Source organism: Pavona decussata, unplaced genomic scaffold (genome assembly GCF_977016875.1).
Source record: "Pavona decussata unplaced genomic scaffold, jaPavDecu1.1 SCAFFOLD_233, whole genome shotgun sequence".
Lineage (NCBI taxonomy): Eukaryota > Metazoa > Cnidaria > Anthozoa > Scleractinia > Agariciidae > Pavona > Pavona decussata.
The window spans coordinates 5,209,195-5,230,740 of record NW_028145638.1 but is presented as its reverse complement, the minus strand read 5'-3'; the positions used below and the strand labels follow the sequence as shown (position 1 = coordinate 5,230,740).

Here is a 21,546-nt window from a genome sequence, read left to right as displayed (position 1 = left end):
AAACATTCAAAGGAATCTTTAGCTATCTTCACTCTTTTTTCAGTAGATGACATGTCGGCCTCGACCACAAGTTTCAGACTAGGAGAAGTAAAGCGAGAGAAACGCGCGAGTACGCGCGCGAAATTTGTCTCCCGCGAGGAGACGCCACGTTTCATGAACTCGAACGGGACTGATAATGATAATGTGATAATGATAATGATAATGTTTATTTGTGCTTTTTTTCTATTTACATGTTGATTATTACAATCTTTTAATGGTGTTACATACCATACTACTCGAAGTGTAACAGGTTTTCCGTTCACGATTGATAACGTCAAGAGAGAAAACTTTGTCTTGTTTTCTCTTGACATCGTTAAAATTTGAAAAAAAAAAAAAGAGATTTTTCCTCTGGTTACGCCCTCCACCACACGTATATAAACGAAAATAATTGAAAACAACAGAGATTTTTACAAACGTCGCCCTATGAAGTGGAGATCTTTGACAACGGGGATTTATCGTCTAGGTATGGACGGCAAAAACAACAGAAACGGAAACAGAGGTTTTCGAGAACTATGACGTAACACCATGGAGAAAATTCAAGAACTTTTCAATCGTTGTATGTGAGGACATCGCAAACGAGTCAGAAAACAAATAGGTGTAGACGAAAAAAATACTTTTTTATGTTCGTGTGTGAGCCACATGTCGTTCGCCGTAAAGACTTTCAAATGTCTTATAGGTTCGACTCCCTCACACCTATGCACAAAATTACTTTAAGAACTCAGGTCCACAGTCTTATTAAACGCCAAGCTGGAACGAGCTGTCGGACAGAATTGAGACTATTGATGGAATAAGTAATTTTAAGGCTGTGATTAAGAGTGTGCTGTTGGGTGAAGTTTTAAACAGTTAGATTCAGATACCATTTGTTAAAACCATGTTAGTATTTTTTATCGATCATCTAATTGGTAATTAATTTCTGAAAATCCTTTTAAGGAGTGATTAATAATAATAATAATAATAATAATAATAATAATATAGTTATTATTATTATTATTATTGTTATTATTATTATTATTATTATTATCATTATTATTATCATTATTATTATCATCATGCGTGTTCTAGTAACTAGGAATCTAATGATTCTCTGTTACCTTTCCTATAAGGTTCTCGACCGAAATGGACATCAGATTGCTCCAAATTGCTATAATAATTGTTCAATTCAAAGCAGTAGCCGGAAACTCAAATGCAACAACACCATCGCCAACAAATGCTTCAAATTCAACAAATGCAACAACACCATCGCCAACAAATGCTTCAAATTCAACAAATGCAACAACACCATCGCCAACAAATGTTTCAAATTCAACAAATGCAACAACACCATCGCCAACAAATGTTTCAAATTCAACAAATGCAACATTACAATCAACAACTGGAATATCACTGACGCCATCACCAAATTCAACAACTTCTTCTAGTGACCAGTCCGCCTCACCATCCCCATCATTGCCAGATCCATCAGCGCTATCTCAGACCGGTGTGCCTCCAGCCATAACCTCATCCATGGCATCAAACGGCAAGCAAGATTCCTCGTCAGCAGTAACAGTAGTGTCGTCAACAGGCCTTCAGGATACAAATGCCCCTGCAAAGCCCAGTACAACATCGGAGGGGACTGCAGGCCAGACTCTATCCCTCAGTCAGAGTGTGCAGCCAGGATCTAGTCATTCCGGTTCCCATTCAAATCAAACAGGATCTCACACGAATCATCCGCCAAGTTCAGCTGGCACTAGTGTAACCACCGCTCTCTCAACGACGAGGTCTTCCTCCACATCACAGAGCTTGAAAAGTAAGTATGCTAAATCTCGTTTCTATTATTCAACAGAGTATAATAAGGGAGTAAGTCTGTAGTGGAAAACGAGAAACTGTTGTGTAGGCTGGAGCCACCAAAAAATCGAAACAGTGAAGGAAACACTCGCCGACGCCTCGTTTCCACAACAATTTTTCTGTTCTCACAAACTGCAATTCCTTTCCCATAATTAAATATTTCATATCGGGGAAAAATATCCTCATAAACTACAAATAGAAATTGTGTGTAGGGTGCACATAAAAATGTCCTTTTATGAGAAAGAAGAAATATATATCGAAGAAACTCAGAGTTAATCGAGGGACTGGTTATGAACCACAGTTAGTAGAGGGGACCCTCTACTAAATAGGATGAGACCTTGCCATCGTAAGCTTCAAAATTGATAACCTAACAATGGTGCTGCAATTTAGTGTGTAAGGGTTTGTGACCGTGTACAATTAATATTTTCAACTGATTTGTAACCGTGTACAACTCATCCTTTAAACGATCACACTAGAGCTGATATCTCTACAGGAACGTTTCTGTTGGTCAGTTGCGCGAAAACATTTTAAAATATTTTGTCAATGTGCATAGTCAAGGCGAAAAGTGCTAATAAAAACTTATAACAAAGACGTTTGTCTGGCTTCATAACCACTGCCTTTTATTAACTATGAGAAACTGGACAACAATCCTTGGAGCAAGGTGCGGCGCGAACTAGACCACGAGAAGCCTGTTATTAACTTCGAGGGATAGCATCCTTGGTCCGAGGACCTTGCAACCTCAATACCAAGGCTTTTCCCTTGCAAATTGGGAATGCCAAGCAGGATCTAGGCAAGGTTGCGTGTAGAACGAATCCTGGACCATTTCCAACGAAAAAGCTAAAATATAAACACAGTTTGAGAATAAAGTAACTATAAAACAACGCCCTCTTCTGGAACACGAAAATAGATCAGTACTAGGGGTGCTTACTATTTACATGGAAAACCTGAAAATTCCAGTTGGAAAATCAAATGTTACACATCATTCCATTTGGAGTACTTCTGAAATTATGGGCTTCTGGTCGAAGCGATGCATTTTTATTATTCCTTTTGGGATTTACAGCTGATGTTCATACATCTTCTGTTAAGACAAGCTAAATCATTTCGTATTTATGCCGAAAATTTCCACCCGGGTGGTTTGCGTAAATGGTAAGCACCCAAGAAGTCACAAGGCAGGCAAACCAAGGTGAAGGTATAACCGGATTAAACTTGTTTATGATCTGTGCAGTTTCAGCGTCAGCGTCCTACACTGGCTGGACAAACTGGACTGTCAATTCAGAAGATTGCAGTGAGACTTGCTCTAACAAGGGTGGGACAGTAGAAGCTACTCGCCAGTGTATTGTAAACGCTGAAACCTTCTCGAAAAAGGAGGTTTGCGAGAAATACAATGTAATAACAACGAAAATCGGTACATGCGAAGAGTATTGTTTAATGTCAGGTCAGTGAACCGTTGCACGTACCTTAGTTAGTTCGTTCTTACTTAGTTTTCCTAATTATTTATCCATTAGAGACGACTTTTATGATAAACTAGGTACTAAATTTCTAAACTGCAAACATTTACAAATCACAGGATTTATTGTACCATTAATGAACTCCTCTGATTATGTTGTTAATAAGCAGTTGGTTAAGTTCATTTTTTCCTGTTTTGATTTAAGGAACAATCGGTTGCCAAATAATATAATGAAAAATCTGATGAAGTTTAATTCTGTTCTCCGCCTTCTGTTTTTGTATTAGTTTGTATCCTATGTTCTGTTAGTTAGCAGAACTTTAGGACTCTTTTGACGCAATGACGGTAACAATTTATATGGTCATGTAAACAAAGCTTATTGTCATTCGATGCATGTTTTTCTTCCTTTTCATTAGCCGAAATAACTGCAAATAACTGCCTACAAATAATGGTCTGCTCATGCGCAATTTTTTTCACATGGTGTGTTTTCACCCATCTTGTGTGAGAATGATCAGCAGTCGCCATCATCTGAAGACTTACGTGTCTATACACTATGAGGGTATGGTGAAAATTTTTAGAATGATTGAAACCTCGGAGAGACAAATAAAAACAAGGCTGAACCGTTAGATACAAAACGCTTGGGACAAACTGTTGAGGCATGGCCAGCATAATCTCGTACCCAGATGTCATTCCTTCGCTTAACTGTGGGAGAGCTGGGTACCTTATAAAATAATTTCATTCAATTTCTATCTCAGTTCATTCTACAGTAGCCTGGATTTCAGCCGTCTCCTCAGATCGCATTCTCCTGAGACATACCTCGTCTCTCTCGGGAGAATGCGACCAGAGGAGACGGCTGAAATTCAGGCTAATTCTAGATGCATTCTTAGTGAGGAGTGGGTTGATTTGTCTTGACATAAACCTCAGTGCTATTCATATCAACATGATTTATATATGAGAAACAGTGAGGTTTGTATCAAACCAAAGTCAACCCTGGTCTCCATTCTACTAAAAATTCTAGATCACTGAGCACACAACTGTAATCTGGGCTATTGAAGACGCGCAGTAACTTCACAGGTTACGTGTGACGCAATTGGTAAGATCACGCTGGTTGTGCCCAACACCTTGCCTCAATTCAGATAATTACGTCATTGGGTGGTGACGTCAAACTATTAGTCTTGTCTCTTTCGCCTTCTCATGTAAATCAGTAGGGGTCGTCAAAGAACCCACTCTAATGATACAATCTTTTTTGGGTGGGGTAGGAGAGGAATACAGTCAGGGGCTCACAGTTTTTGGCGCAACTGATACAATAGTGTCCCTGACTGGCGAAGGTAAACAGACTAACATAAACATAAGCGTTACGAAAATGTCAACGTTAACGTCAAAATCAACGTCAATATAAATGCCAACGTAAACATAAATAAAAGGATAAACAATTTTATGAAGCTAAGCTGAAGCTATTAAACTACCAGTTTATCGGTCTGTTTCCGGTACACATTGTGAATTTTAATTGATTTTTTTTTCTAATGAAGTAACGTTTTTTTATTTCTGTAGGCACAGAAGCCTTCAGAAGCCTGTTTTGCACTGTTGCAGTAAGCACCTTGCTGGCCATGTAAGTTGTTAGGCAATTTATACGTCCTGATCTCCCAATCAGCTTAATTGTAGATGGAAGCGGCTGAAACGACTAAGTATTTATGGTTGGCAAAGACAACCGACATTAGTATAATGTATTGATTAGTTGCAGCACTGATGAAATCTTACATTTACGCTTGCATTTGTTGCTGCTATAAGTGTAAATATTGGAGAGCTACTCTTTCCTGTTTATGCAAGTTCTTTACATTTCATAAAGTGCCTTGTTTTTTAAACACCTCTATTAGGCGTTGCCTCTGTCAACTCTTTTGATGGCCCATCCGCAAAACGGACGGGTGGATCCGCGGCGGCAATATTATATTATGTGCGTTAAGCATTCCTAACGCGGTTTTACTGTGTGCTTATAAGCAACGGGGAATTACAATCGAACCTTCGCTAACGGACACTTCTCGTAAACGGACACTTAGTCATGTTCTCAGCTACATACAAACACTACATTTTTAACCTCCTATAAGCGGACACCAGACTCGACTGTATACGAAAGGATGTATCCTGGGCTTTTATTTACAAATTTCTACGTGAGATTAAAGATCCGTGGTTTCGTAATCTCGTGCTGTGTATAAACTGCTGTGTGGAAACCACAAACTTTTTAAGGCATGGATTCTAGCGATACTGTCAAAAAACCCTCGGAAAAAAAAAAAAAACTTAGAATAGTTAGTCACAAGCCGGCTAACAATGACAAAAACGATAAGGCTGGAAAATTAACCCAGCTTCGTTTTCTTTTGCAGGTTGTCAGCATTTACTTGAGGTCACTACTCAAAAGATAGCATCAGCCACAAGAACAATAACCCTTCGTATAATCTCAAAGGAAAATTTGTTAAACAGTCTCGAGATCTAGACGAGTAGAAGTTTTGTAGAAAATGAATGAAAGGTACTGGACCTTTATAGAGTGGTTTTTGACTACCGTTAAACCAAAATTGAAGTTATCACTTTTGAGAACCAATCATAGTAAGCTAAACAACGCAATGAACCAATCAGTGCTTGGTGCAAGGATGTGCAACGTGAGCCAAACGCGAGAGAACGCGGTAGGCAAGTCATGAATTCGGAACAGTTTATCTATCTTTGCTTGGTTTTACGTGTCTCCGAGTAAAACCATTTTAGAGCTATAAAATAACTCGTAAACGATTAACTGAACAAACACGATAACTCCCAAGAGTCACTGCACCAAAAGCTGTTCATTGCAATTGTTCATTTATAATTAAATAACAAAGTGCTACATAATTAGTGAGTTGTAGTTGTAAAATCGGTAATCGCAAAGCTTACATTTTAGCTGAAAGTTGAACTCAAAGCACAAACATGTAATAAGTGGCAAGCACGGGAAAACATGTAACTGGTAACAAACGCGGGAAAACAGTGCGACTGATGACAAGCGCGGGAAAACAGCCGACTGGTGACAAACACGGGAAAACTTGTAACCAGTGACAAGCGCTTGAAACCAGCTAGTGGTAAAACGCGCGAAACCATGTGATTAGTGACAAGCGCGGGAAAACTTGTCAAAAAGCGCGATAAGACTTGTAAGTGATGACAAACGCAGGAAAACATGCGACTGGTGAAGAACGCGGGAAAAGTTGAGACTCAGTGACAAGCTTGGGAAAACTTGTAACTAGCTAATGTCAAACGCGCGAAAACGTGATTGGCGAAGAGCAGCGAGAAGTGTGGGGTAAAACGTAACTTTCTAACCTTTATAAGAAGCGCAAGAAAACATGACCATCGGCACCAGCGCGGGAAAACATGTAACCGGTGACAAGCGTACGTTTGAATCTCGCGAGCAAGCTCTCTTAGGGGTGCTTGTTCACAAGTTAGTCACTCAGGCAAAATATTTACTACTCTACCATCTGATTTCTTCTCTATTTACCCTTTTTAGAAGTCCCAAGTAAATATTTGGAACGCGATATGTAAATACCAATACCACAGTAAACACATAATATTGTATAATTCTTGATTAGCATTGGAAGAGTTAAAATAAAGAACGGTTTCTTCTGGAAAGAGTTAGTTGATTCATACCTTCGCCCGAAATCTAACCAGCTACACAAGTTATCGAAAAGTCGGCGATCTGATTGGTCAATAAAGCAGTGCTCAAGGCGACAGTCCATTTTATATTTCCCCGGTAAGACTTATTTAAGGTCGATTTACACGGTACAACTTTGTTGTATGCGTTGTTGTTATTTTTTTGTGTGGTTTGGATCGGGATATTTTGCATTAAAAAAAAAAAATGATTAGAAATTTCGGGCTCAAAAACTCTTCGTGAGCGTTTTCAGAAACGGGACTGAGACAGGTGAAGTCTAAAAACAATTTTTAAAGTGACACGTTTTGGTCTGAAATAGTGTTGTTTAGAGAACCTAATCCCCTCACGAGGAAACAATTCCATAGAGATTTTTAATCTTAATCAGTTGTAAAACAAAAAATTAGTTTTTATATAAATTACAAATATTCATTCGATACTTACAAAATGATACTCTATATACAAGTTAAATGTTTGAATCTTCTTTTTCTGCTTAGGCAAAGCGTGCGAACTTATCAAGTGAGATGTACGCACAAAAACAAAAACAAAAACAAAAAAAGACACGGCTAACACTTACTTATGCACTTTGCGAATGTTGTGTGACAGGCGTCATGTCACAGAGAAAATAAGGTACTTTTCCAAGGCTTCGATTCAGCTAGCAGCACCAGTAACCTGGGTGCGAGAGGTTATTTTTTTCAACGGCCTTCTGGTGCCAGAGTACAGTAACCGCTGGCTAGAATGCTTCCTAGCTGTTGTGTGGAAACCATTTTAACACTCGTGGCTCGTGGAAGCGGGAGTGAATAGCTCACCATCTTCATCACCGACTGACCAACAGGTGGACAAACCTGTAGAACTGGTTATCAGCCCTGATCATCCCTGATATTGTAATTCCTAACTCTTAACTTCTTAGGAGTCAGTTTTGCTTTTCCAGCAGCCTTTTTAGACAGTTCTGGTCGCTGTCTGGTGGGCCTGTTTTGTGCCTCAGTTCGCCTCCCTTTGAGTGCAAAGACATCACGCTCTGGTGAATCATGTGCGGGGATGTGATCGGGTTCCAGGTCTCGTTGAGGAAAGCTAGACTGGGCTTTTCTGGGAGTAGGGCTTCGGAAACTCTCCTCTGCGTCTAACATTTTCCAGATTTCCTGTAATGAGGCTTGGCCTTCAAAGGATGAGGTAAAGAGGGGCTGATCATAGGCTGGTGATGAGGTCCGCTGATTGCCTGGTGGACTGACCACGTGATCCTCTACTGGTATGTTTTCTTTTGCATTGGTATCACGTGACACGACTTCCAGGGATTCTAACAGAGGCTCTGGAACTTTCCCATCTAAAGTAGATTGACAGTTCAATAGTTCAATTGATTGGTCAATCAATCAATTATTCTGTCAATCAGTCGGTCACTCACTCACTCACTCACTCACTCACTCACTCACTCACTCACTCACTCACTCACTCACTCACTCACTCACTCACTCACTCACTCAATCAATCAATCAATCAATCAATCAATCAATCAATCAATCAATCAATCAATCAATCAATCAATCAATCAATCAAGTAAATTAAAGTAAAGTAAAGCAAAGTAAAGTATAGTAAAGTAAATACCGGTAGTGAATAATTTTGACATTGACTTAAACTCACCTTCATTTGAATCACTAGAGCTTGAGACCACAGTAACCTGAACTTTGTCAGCTGCATGTTGCTCTTTTTGAGCCATGCGCTGTGCAAACTGAAGCTCATGAGAAGTGAGCTGGTATTGCAGCTTTTCCACAGCACCTAGCTGACTGTGAATATCATCCTTCATCTCCCCTGGGGTCTTTCCCATGCGCACCTGGTTGGCAGGGGGCTGAGAAGGCTGAACAGGGAGGGTACCAGGGGGAGCGCTCCTTCTGCCACCTAAGTATTCAGTAGAAATAGTTCAGATTTAATTTCAAGAAATTATAAATAATTTTATCTTAAGGCTGTGTTCCACTGACATTAAATGAACTGCAATCTAATTAAAATTAGACAAGTGAGCAATGATCTTCAGTGGAAACCCAGATCATCACCACCCAACTGATATAAAACCTGGCCTCATTCACATGGCTGAAACAACAGTGATTTTCTTGGCAATCAAATAAATAGAGATGCTGAATTTTGAGGATGGAAATGAAACGAGTCAGATGAAATGTTCATCATGTTATGAGTGTGGGACAAAGATGACTGTGCTAAATGGGTTCCAATGTAAATAGGTTTAATATGTCAGCCTAGACCACAGTTTACCCGTATTCTTTGCCAGTTCAGCTCGGAGCCTGTTTCCCATATGAATGAGCTGTTCTTTTTCTTGGGACAGCTGGCTGATGCGTCGTGCCGCAGCTTGCAGTTTGCTGTGTAGCTGTACCACATTAAGACTTGGGGGTTCAGTGGGGTGGACAAATGCTCTATCACTGGTTTGAAGTCCTGATTAAAAAAATGAATCTATGTTAATGTTAAGGCCAAATTTATAGAAATTTTCCTTGTTGTCATGCTAGGTGCAATGAAGTATGAAAATGTAATGAAAAATTATTAGCCAAAACAAAAATGTTAGAGCTAACCTAGTGATAAACTAATGCTCTATCCAAGGAAAGGATAGGAATTTAGAAAACAGAATTCCAAGTTACAACTGACAATGAACAAACTTAATCATGTTTGAATAATTGTGCCCTGTGTTCAAAGGTGAGCTTTATTCTGCTTTGAACAATGAAGGCCAGGGTTGTTCTGGAACTGGAAACGTTCAGCAAAGTCTAACAGTAAATATACTAGGTCCTGGGTTTTCAGTAGAAGTATGAGATAGGCAGTTTGCACAAGTTGATCTAAGCACCATGAGTTCCATCTTCTGGGGGTACAGAAGCATGTGTCCCCTGGGAAACATTTCAAAGGTATCATGCATTCTCTAAAATTCCATTTTCCCTGTCAGACTGAAAATGTTTGAAAAATGAAATCAACCAGTCAGCAAATTTATCTACCTTTCAACAAATTGTAATTTTTAGTTTAAGTGCCTGACCTAACATGCCAAATGTGTGGACATTCAAACCCCAACTGACCTGGTGTAAGCTGCCTCCTTAGACAAAGAACCTCATCTTGGAGCTGTTTGACGATTGCTGCTTGAGGATTGAATGATGCACCCCCTCTCCCTTGGGATGCAAGTTCCACCTTCAGAGAGGACAGCTGGGGAGGACAATAGACAATTCAGTTCAGAAGAGAAGCTCCTTCTACCAAGGCTGTTACCTTGATGTGGTGTAGGAGCTTGTGAGGAAAGTTTGTAAAAAAAAAAACTGAGCGAGCATGACATTTCAGGGTCGAGTGCAAAGCATGCACAAGCCGCAAGTAGTGTGGGTGCGGCTTCGCTGCTTGCCCCTCAAACACCATGCTCACTCAGGTTTTTTTGCATTTTCCCCTGTGGATTTTCAAGCAGAAAAGAGACTGCTCGGAGGCTAGTCAGTAAAACAAGGGAGCATAGTTGAGAGACAGGTGTCATGTTCATCACCTGATTTCCCAGTGATGTGGCCTCAGCATTTCTTTCCAGTCCACTCTTGAAGTATTCATCAGCCTCTCTCCTGGTTTGTACCAGTTGTAGTTCAAGATCAGTCGCTCTTTGTCTTAGGGTACTCAGCTCATCTGTCGCTCGTCTGCTCTGTGTTGTGAGTTCATACTGTAGCTGATCCACTGATAACTGCTTCTGACGAGCCTTACAGGCAAAATTTACAAATCATTCAATTCCATTAGCCAAACCAATCACCATTACTATTATTATTATGCCATACAAGGTGGTTCTCACTTTTGAGTTTGTGGATGAAATCCTAAAATGTGACCATTCAAATGAAAGCTACTGAGCAGCATCTTCCTGTGGTGTTGCTTGTTATGCTGTAAAAGGTGGTTCTACTTTGGAGTCTGTGGATGAAATCCTAAAGTGTGAACAATCAAATGAAAGTTACTGAGCAATACTTTATCGTGGTGTTTGTTATGTTGTACAAGGGGGATCTACTTTGGAGTCTATGGATGAAATCCTTACTTGTGCCAATTCAATATTGATAGTTACAGAGCATTACTTTATTGTAGAGCTGTTTAACTCTATACTGTGCAAAGGGGTTCTGACATCTAAGCCTCTAAATGAAATCTGAAATTCAACATAATTATTGAAAGCTATCAAGCTTACTGCTAGGAACTGGTGATTGTTTAAAGCGTACCCACAGATAACTGCCTACTTTATTAATTACATTAATTTTTATGGATCTCTTTCACTGTTTGAAAAGTGTTTTCAATTGATTTCTCTCCCTCTCAGGTTTGTTTCACAGAACTTTATGAATTTCATTGTGTATCTGGAAGCTACAATAGTCAGCTACCTCCTCATGGGCTTGGTTCAACAATCCCTGTAGATGATCCACTGTTGCTTGGTGCTTCTTAACTTGTGCTGACAGCTCAAGTTTCTCCTGACGTAAAGCACCTGGTCCAGAATGAGAGAATATACATTAAGGATATTCGTTTCCACACTTTTAGTTGATGTGTCAACTAAAATAATTCAGCTATAGAACCTTGTTTTCGTCAATGTGAATAAACAGACTATTCATAATAATCTTGATCATGTGTTAATTCCTTGCATGTTAAATGGATTAAACATCGGGTTTCAATCAGACTGAGTGTATTGTTGGTTTCTTACCAATAGTTCCATTCAGTTCCTTAATGTGACCCTGTACAAATGGATCTTGAGGATGGACACCATGCGAAGCTGACGAACCATGTAACTTCAGAGGTTTGGCTGAATCTGATGCCACCTCCTCAATCTGCTGCCTTAGTGATCTGTTCTTTGATTTTAATTCTGTGATTTCCTTTTCCAATGACTCAACATATTCTAAAAAGAAATGTCTTTAAGTTATGGTGGCCTGTGAACAGAGATGATGCCTTTAAATTTTTAAAGAATCGGGCACAGGCCAGCTTATCTTGATTGTGTTTTAAGTTTTATTCATAAGGACATTGTAAATGAAGGTCTGAGAGCGTAACCGACTTATGTTGAATTTTAGCCGGCCTTTCGATTTCGCTTGGATTTGTCCGAATTTTGGCTCTCCCTGGTTTTCAAAACATTTCGCGGTTTTACAATGGTGGACAAAACTCCTTGAGAAAACCAAACACGAACAGAACAAAAACCACTTGCTTACTTCTCCCTCCCACCCCCTCCCCCTATGCAATGACAACCGAACACAGACAGGCAAAAAACCACTCACTTACTGTTTCTCCCTTCATAATTCTACCACAGTTACTTCTCTCTCCCCCCCTCCCCCTTATGCAATGTTGATATGGGAAGTGATGCTTGCCAGGAAACTGTTCGTGACCCAAAAGACAACATTGGGTCAGGGGGAGGGGGAGGGGGATTTGGTAGTTTGCTAGTCTACAAGTGATAGCGCTTGGAAGGCAAATTTTTTGACAGGTTTTGTCCTCGTCAGACTCGTTTTCCAAATAATCGGTAGCCTAGCTAAAAGTTTCCACTGTCCACGAGCCGTGTTTAGTCGCACCAGTTGTTGTTTCTATAAGTAACGTTTGAGATGATATCATGGTTTGCTTTTGCGGGTTGTAACAAGCCCAAAATATATCAAGGCAGTCGGGATAAACAACTTGCGTATCGTACTGGCTAGTTGGTTTCGCTTTTGTTTAGTGAAGATTGTAAACGCACGACATCTATGGATCTTTTAAAAAAATATGAGATTGACGAATGTAGTTCACGGGAACTGGTGGAAATGTTGTCCAAAGAATCCCTCCTTTGTAGTGATGACTGTGCCGTGGCGAATTTTTCAATTCAATTATCAAATCCCGCGGGAGCATCAGAGACAAATCCCGCCATGTGCAAGGTGTTTTGCAAGCCTTAGTTGTGGTTTGCCAGGCTTGAAATTCGGTATGTAACGATTAACTTGACAATTTCAAGGCAATGATTCAATAAAAGTACGATTAACATAGATTTTCAACGGTTGACACCGACTGCTCGTGAAAAGAATAGATAGTCAGTACCTTTTAATAGAACTGCCGTTAATCGTTGTTAATCGTTGAAATGGCTACATGTCTTCCTGTTAATCGTGTAGAATGCTAGTATTTTGCGTTATCAAGAGTGATATGTCGACAAACGGGACAAAGCTGGATTTTACGCCAGGAAATGGACACATTTTCTCTTGGAGAATGTAACTGTTTACATTTCTGACATTCCTGTCACGTACGTAGTAGTTTGTAACAGAATCAAATAAAAGCGTGACAGCATTCTTTTCGTCGCTCCCGCGAAAAAGACCACTTTCGTGTGCCGTGTTTCAAAGTCAACGAGTGTATATTGAATACAAGTATTTAATACTCAGTGCATTGTCCTTTTGGTCATCCAGTGTCTATAATGTTACCGATATATCTTTACAAGATGGTAAATTTCTCAATGGCATTAATACGAAACACAAAGCGGCATGAAAAAATACTGGACAATGGTTTTCAATCGAATTGCAGTTCACATGCAAAAGTTTGGACAAATCTGAGCTACATCGAAAAACGGGCTGAAATTCGACATAAGTCGGTTATGCTCCCAGCCCTTCAAATATTTTCTCTTTTAGTTAGTAACAGACCACTCGGAAACCCTGTTAATAAACCGATCACTTACTTACCTGTACTAAATCCCCTTCCCTCAAATAAACAAAAACAATGACAAATTAAGTAACAAAACATTGTATAATAGTCTAAGTCTTGGAATCATAAAAATAGTGTACTGATGATTTAGCAATACCATTAACATGGACTCCAAGTGTGTTTAGATGTATTGTTTAGATGGTTTGAATGAAAAGGAGTATTTTTTATGGATCTTAACCCTTAAGATCCATCCATACATTTTTGATTAGATTGCAATGCAGGTTATCCTAGCTTTAACTTTTAAAAAAGTCACACTGGGAAAGCTACGTTAATCCTTTAACCCCCAATATCAAAGAACAAATATCAAGAAAAGTCCCCTTGGGTGATCATATCCTTAATTCTCATGAGCCCAGGGGTTGAATAAGCATTGACATTCCAAGGAAAAATTTGATGTTGATCACTGTTAGGACTTAATCTGCCACTATGGCATTACTACACAATGTTACATACCTTTGGTGAGAGGTACAGAGGTTCCTTCTTCACCATCTCTACCCTGTACCATCACAGAAGAGGGCCTAGCTGCTAACTGGCTGCTGAGATCCTCCATGTCATGTCGCATCTGTCTTATAACGCCTCGTAAATTGTCATTCTGTACTTCCAAGGCTTTGATTTTCTCCTCTGGGGGCATGTCCTGAAGACCCCCAGAACCATGTGCAGGTAAAGTCTCTTTATTTGGCAACTGCATAGGAATGGCAAGCCCATGTCGCTGAAGGGTTGCAAGGGCCTCATCTCTAGTCTGAGTCAATACACGAATCAGGCCATCACGCTGAGACAGTTCACGCTCTCGTTCTTGAGCTAGTGCCACAGACTAAACAGAGAATGAATGACAAAATTATGATCATACTGATGATAGTGAAGATGATATCACAAAACACCTTTGGATGCACTATTACCGTTTGAATAGTGAATAACTAGCTACAAAGCTTGACATCAAAGTGCCAGAAACTATTGACAGGAATTAACTAAATTAAAACTACTTCTTTGGAAGACATTCCACAGTCATGTTTTCTTATTAAAAAGCTCTTCATTGTCCTTGATTAGTTGTGAAGCCTACACTGCACCATTCCAATTACCAAAACCTTCTTTTGGAGGAAATGCAATCTTGACGATGCCTGCTAAAAAGTACAAGCATTTTATATGGATTGGATTCAACACCTTCAAATTGAACTCATGTTGTGTATAAGACAAAGGATTTCTAGCCTGCGTAGCTGGTGGAATTGTTTGGGCAAGGCAAAGTTTGAGTGGTGGACCCACAAAAATGAGCAGCTAAGCCACGAGCATGGCAACAGCCTTGCCACCAAATCTTATAATTACACAGCTACACAGACCACTTAAGGTTTTTCAACCTAACAAGACCCTTTACCCTCAGGGTAGTCAGTGAACAATAAACGTAGTCGGTAAATGACCCAGAGATGCCTACGTACCTCATCCCTTTGCTTGGTGAGGCCAGAGATCAGTTGTTCCTGTTTGGCATACACCTCTCTTTCAGCATCCTCACAGCGCCGCTGCCAATCAACTTCCAGTTGTGATCTGGATCTCTCCAAAGATGACTCTCGCTCCATGGCTATAGTGAGCTCCTTCTTGTATCTGAATTTAAAAGAAAAGAGAGAATAAAAGGAACATAAGGCTGACGACAATTCAGTCAAGATGGTTGGACATCCCTAAATCTTTAATGCAGAACTATTTCAAAGTGTGAAATCTAAATGACATTGGAGTGTTCTGCACTGACTTCCTGGTTGTAATTTTTTTATTATTAAATGATTTGGGAAAAAACGTTTACTTAATCATTTTTCCTTTGACAATGATTAACACTGTATCAAAGTGTGAAAATTACTGAGAGGGATTTTCATGCTGCCCACCTCAAATTTCCCTGAAGTCACTTAAGGCTTTATTCAAAGCAACCCTTCATTAATTTTATTACACAGACAAAACAGTAAGTTACTGGTAATTTACCCTGTATAGGTGTAACTGTTTACTGGTTCAAATGAAAACTCTGTGTCAAAACTCAACTTATTCAGAAGAAAATGGCCACTTTTTTTTACTAAGTGGTAACTACTATAAATTTATTTTAAACCTTTCTGTGGTCTCTCTGATCTGCACAATGTCCAGTCTCATCTTTTCTTCCTGTTGCCGCAGTGCCTCTAGTTCCAAGTCACGCGCTACTGTGGATCGAGCATGGTCAGCTGCTTGCTTGTCCAGCTTGTTTTCCAGATCAGCTATGATTTCTTGTAACCTGACAAAACCAAATCAGTGATAGTTGTGAATGGAAAGGAAATAAAAAAGCATGTTTTATTGCAGAGGGTCTGTACCCTTTTTTCAGAAACAAATTTCCACGACTTTTCCAGGCCTCAGAATTTTTTTTCCAGGACCCATAATATACACTAAGTATTTTTAAGTTGTTGGATCTTCCCATCTGTCTTTCAAAAACCTTTATTACTTGAGTTTACAGATTTCCAGGATTTTCAAGGACTTTCCTTTCCTGGAAAATGCTAGACTAAAATTCAATTACTTTCCAGGATTCCAAGGACCTGCACAAACCCTGATTACAGCTGTAACAAATAACAGAAAAACAGAGTTAAGCCTCCACAGAGCTTGAAAAAGATAAATTCTAGCTCCCGCATCATCTACAAGCTGCACTCAAGTTGTGCTAGCCCAACAACTTTTCTTGATTTCTCAGTTGCCTATAAATGATGTTTTTTTTTTTAAAGCTGCTATTTCCAGTAGATGCATGGCTTGCCTGTCAGCCAGGTGAGCACTTTATGATATTTGGCTAACAGTGATGTTGAAAACACTGTCTTGTCACAACCAATGTGATTTTCGAGTCATGGGCCTTGATCCATGATCAACTGATACATCCTATTACACAATTACTACCTTTGAAGAATTTGATACAGTGTGCTCAAATTCTCTTACCTCTGAACTTCTAACTGTTTTTCCTTTTCAGCATCCTTGTTGGACCACAAAAGTCTGCGGCATTCCACCTGTTCAGTCTCCAACTGATTCTGTAATGTGCGGATCTTTTCTTCTAAACTTCTTTCCAACTCACTATGTGCCTAAAGCCGGTGACCAATAGTTAAAGTTAGATTATTTTTCAAATTAATTTTGCTCAAATTTGCCTCAGCTTTAATGTGTGTGGCCTACAACAACATTTCCTGGTTTGGTGGCCAATAATTATTATTCTTTTATTATTTTTGAAAATTAGCCTTACTAGCCTCATTAGTATGTGCAAAATTCGATAGAATTTTTACTCTTAACAAGGTTAGTAGGGCTAACCAACATATATCAAAAAGAAATGTAAATTGGCTGCCATTTAAGAATAACGTCTATGTGGTGTTCAGTTCCTTCAAGAAACATTGCCCTGAGATTTTTTCTGCTGGTTTGCACTTTGCTTTGGAATTAAAAATGAAAAACGTTCCTGTAACCATGGGTTTTCACCCTAAGATATATGAAACACAAAAAGTGAAAAAATTAAGGGGGTTAGGGGTGATGATTTTTGAAGGAATTGAAGACTACATGCACAAAAATGTGGCAAATCTAGGAAAAAATAACCTTGAAACAAACAAACAAACAAGCTAAAATGTACTGTAGGTCATTTATGACCAAAGCTCTTCAATAATATTACAATAATTATTACATGTATACCTCTTTAGCTGTAACAAGGGCCTGTTCCTTCTCTTTTGCATAACGATCCAGTTCAGCATGCTTGTGTTGAAATTTGTCCTGTGACTTGCTCATTACAGATTGTAAATGTTCAATTTCTGCTTCCAGTTCAGCTACTTTAGCTCTGTGCATGTTCTGTTGGTCTGTTAGCTCCCAATCCTTCTGCTTGAGCTGTTTTTCCAGATCATGAACAGCTGTTTCAGTGCCTTCCAGTTCATCTTTGGTTCTTTCTCCACTGACTCTGACCAGCTCTAGTTCTTTGGTAAGCATTTTGACCTGTGAGTGAATTTAGAATTCAATAAAAATGTTTGAAGTCTCCTCTTAAAAATTTCGTCGCAACTTTTCAATTATGCAGTTGTGTGATGTTTATGTAATGATGCTATGACGTTTCAACTTGTAATCTTATAGAAATTTTGACCTGGTAAAGCTACAGGAATGGTGTGACTCATGTTGGTATAACATTTGAAGGAAACAGATACAGACTGAGCTAAAAAAGGGAAACAAGGATGACCTTATAACATACACACCTCACCCTTAAACATACCTTTAGCTCACTAGCCAGTAAGGAATTGCTCAAATCATCAGCTTTCTTTCTAAACTCATGTTCTCTTTTGCGCAGTGCATCATCAAATCCTGCCATTAACTCCTGTCTCTGAGCCTCTATATCCTCTTCAGCTGCCCTGCAGTTAACAGAAGATTTCATCAAAACAACACAGCAAGTTATACGTGTTTATTAAGAAATGGTCTGTTTAAATTTATTATTTGCTAATACAGTCGAGCCTGTATTAAGCACTCACCCTCAGGAAATTGGCTAAGTGACTGCTTGATATAGGGTGCACAGAATACATGTCAAACACAATAAAATGGTATGACAAAGAATAACATGTCTTAGAAGTGGACGAATAAAACATTAATGCCAAAATCCTATAGTCAGAATAATATTGCATTTCGTTAGAAATTCAACTGCCTAGCATGTTATTTGTCACTGTATTAATTTTGCATAGTTTCCTTTTAAAACAGGTCAAGACAATAGAAACAGCTCTTTCGAACTTCGTTAAGGGTGACTGCCACCATCTTAAGAGAGGTGGCTGTTCAATAGAGGCTAAAATTACAGTAATTGGGGGACATAATTTTCGGAACCTTGACAACTAACTACTTAATAGAGGGTGGTTGCTTAATACAGGTTCGCCTGTAGTACTGTCGTTTAATCTAGTTTCCAATTTCAACCCCGGGTCGGGGGTTTGAATATTTTCTGAAACTACACACTGCATGAGTCTTGTGTGTTTATTTTATCTGGGAAGGTAGGAAAATGTTGTTAACAACATTTCCTGAAAGATATACATGTACCAAACTGATATATTGATATCTCTGAGTGCCAGCAATGGTCAGTTGGTCATTTTATTGCCTGATTACATTCAGAGCCTTCAGGGTTGCAAATTACAGCTAATTTCATTGCAGTGTGCAGTCTCGGGTCATCAAACAGGACTTGCTACCTAGGATTCATGGTTTGGCCACAATCTGACAAAGGTAGGGGAAATACTCCCAAAAATGAGCTCAAAGAGTACATGTACATACCAACTTCCAGATTAATATGGGATATAATCATCCACAGGAAGATCTTTAATTTTCCTATAACATTATTTGGCTACATGCACATGTATGTGGTGAATCATGAATTGATGAGTGAGCCATGACAATACCAAATTATGACAGGAGAATAAAGACTGGCAAATCACAGCCAGAAAATCTTGAATATTTGAAGATATTGGTTCTGAATGCTGCAAAAAAAGCTTTATGGGTGTTTGTATTTCAAGTGTTCACTCTGAAGTCAACCCATTTTGTGGATGACGTCCCTTCAGCAATCATGTTTGCTAGAAAAACCCGCTTGTACACTGCAGTGAAATTGGCTGTAATGATTGTCCATTTATTTCTGCACACTGGAAGTTTAATCTCACATGTTGCAATATTATTTTGCAAAAATTACCTTAGCTGAATCTGAAGTTCCCTCTTGAAAGCTTCAAACTCCTCCCTTTCCTTGTTAACTTCATTCTCTTTGCTGATCCTAAACTGGTTCAGTTCCTGCTGGTGTTCTCTCAACCGCTGTCAAGAAAGATTTGTTTTCTTTCAGGTTCTAAAAATCTTTATACAGGTATTTTTTCTGAAAAGACACAATTAACTGTAAATTGTGGTAACCATAAAACACTGGCAGGAAGCTGGTGCAAACTCCTTTACTAAAATCTTATATTAAGATGTTTCATTTTTACCTCAGAATGGTCCACTACAGTGTATTTTTTCTGGAGCTGATCTTAAATGAAACGTCTTAAAAAAGATTTTAGTTTTTACTAAAAGCAATTGCAAAAAGTAAATACCCCTGCCCCCTGCTGACAGAGTTTAAAATAAGTTCAACTGTAACTCGATCAGTAGATTCAAACGTCGCACTTATATAGTTACATTGTCGGATGAGGAATTCATCATCACAATGTGTGCATTAAGTTTGGCTAAGCACAACATTTGAATCATTGTTGTATCAAGTCTTTTAGCACTACTTTAGTAAAACAGAGCTTGTCATGCTCAATTACTTGGCACAATAAATGGTTCAGATCTTGTGCTACAGTTGTGCTAATGTTGAACTTAAGCCATAATTGAGTTCGCCTACATTATAAAGGTGCTGTTACACTGGGCGATTTGTCTTGCAACTTGCCTTGCAATCTTGTTGTGCCATAATTTGCGACACAAGTTTCCTTATGTAACATGCCCTAAAATGAACATGTCTTGCAATTGTTTTGTTGCCACAACCATTGCAAGAAGTAGAAGTCGGTTTTACTTCGTGCAACGGTGACTGTAACAAAAACGAGACAAAGTTGCGAGAAAAATTGCCCAGTGTAACATGTACAGCACCTTAGGCTTTACCTGTTGATAGTGCTTCTGTAACTCTTCTTTGGCTTTCTCCTCATGTGACAGTTTAAGTCTGAGCTCATCAAGCTGGATTTTAAGGTCACTAACTTCACCATCCCTTAAACTATTGATGTTTTTAACTTGTACAAACAACGCATCGTATCTGTACAGTTCCTGGTCTCTCTCCTCTAACAATTTCAAATTATACTCAAAATCCTCTTTCAGCTTCCTAAACCGTAATTTTTCGTTGTTGGTCTGTCTCTCTTTCTCCTTCAGCGCATTTTGCAATGATTTGATCTGTAGGTCTTGTGCTTCTCTCCATTCATTTTCTTTCTGTTGAACGAGTTCCTGCAGCGATGAAGTCTCCCCCGTCGCCATGAAAATATTCAGTGTCTGTTAATACAGGAACTGCAATGGCTGGCGTGCCGTCATTTACACAGAGATTCATAGTATTAAATAAAAAATCTTGAGGAGCGAAATAAGAATCAGAACATATTCTTTTCAGTACAAAAAAAGGTCCAGAAAATCACACCGGTCAACTGAAAACTGCCGCCATTTTGCAAATGTGATTCGAGCCCAGACTACCTTTGGGTCAACTTCCTCCCCAGGGTCCTCGCTATATTCAAAATGGCGGTTCGGAAAGTCGCGATGATCACCGAGGGTAGGGTGGGTGGAGACGTTTCTGCACCCCGCAAGGAATGGGTCAGGAGCCCTTGCTGCGTGTAGATTGTAGATTTCTCTATTTTCAGCGAAAAAAAATAATTAGGTGGGGAGGGTGGGGATTTAGGTCATTACATCTAGGGCAAAAAAAAACCCCTTTTTTTCTTTCAGCCTCAAAACAGACCTAGCTACTATTTGTCTATGTTCATCCCAAGTGAGAGTGCATACCCATATATACAGCATACTGCCTTATGAGGGTATATACTCCATGGGAGAATGCCATGGTTCCACCGGTATATATAATGTATTATAATATATTCCATACTGTAAACACCTTTACAGGACTATACACATATAGGAGAATGCCATGGATGCACCGGTATAATATATTACACACCTTTACAGGGCTATACACACCTATAGAGAGATATACACACCTTTACAGGGCTATAGACACCCATACAGCGCTATAAAGGGCTATACACACCTATAAAGAGATATACACACCTTTACAGGGCTAAACACGCCTATACAGCGCTATACAGGGCTATACACACCTGTAAAGGGATATACACACCTTTACAGGGCTATACACACCTACACAGCGCTATACAGGGCTAAACACACCTATAAAGAGATATACACATCTTTACAAGGCTATACACACCTATACAGCGCTATACAGGGCTATACACACCTATAAAGAGATATACAC

The 21,546-nt window shown here is 39.2% G+C and overlaps 2 protein-coding genes across 2 annotated transcripts; one reads left to right on the top strand and one right to left on the bottom strand.

Annotated features, from left to right (window-relative positions):
• Nucleotides 1–1,146: 1,146 nt before the first annotated feature.
• Nucleotides 1,147–6,940, top strand: LOC146458561 (uncharacterized). The gene is made up of 5 exons (XM_085090571.1): nt 1,147–1,249; nt 1,376–1,825; nt 3,089–3,298; nt 4,859–4,916; nt 5,683–6,940. The coding sequence occupies exons 1-5, from the start codon at nt 1,156–1,158 to the stop codon at nt 5,699–5,701; spliced, it is 831 nt and encodes a 276-aa protein (XP_084946697.1). The 5' UTR covers nt 1,147–1,155; the 3' UTR covers nt 5,702–6,940.
• Nucleotides 6,941–7,348: 408 nt separating this feature from the next.
• On the bottom strand, nt 7,349–20,752 carry LOC146458560 (coiled-coil domain-containing protein 57-like). The gene is made up of 15 exons (XM_085090570.1): nt 20,187–20,752; nt 19,261–19,376; nt 17,821–17,956; nt 17,259–17,552; nt 16,530–16,669; nt 15,691–15,849; nt 15,041–15,203; nt 14,067–14,424; nt 11,626–11,817; nt 11,312–11,412; nt 10,456–10,656; nt 10,013–10,136; nt 9,213–9,389; nt 8,592–8,846; nt 7,349–8,277 (listed from the first exon to the last, which is right to left on the bottom strand). Exons 1-15 carry the CDS (start codon nt 20,547–20,549, stop codon nt 7,817–7,819), a joined length of 3,240 nt encoding a protein of 1,079 aa, XP_084946696.1. The 5' UTR covers nt 20,550–20,752; the 3' UTR covers nt 7,349–7,816.
• Between the last annotated feature and the right edge of the window lie 794 nt (nt 20,753–21,546).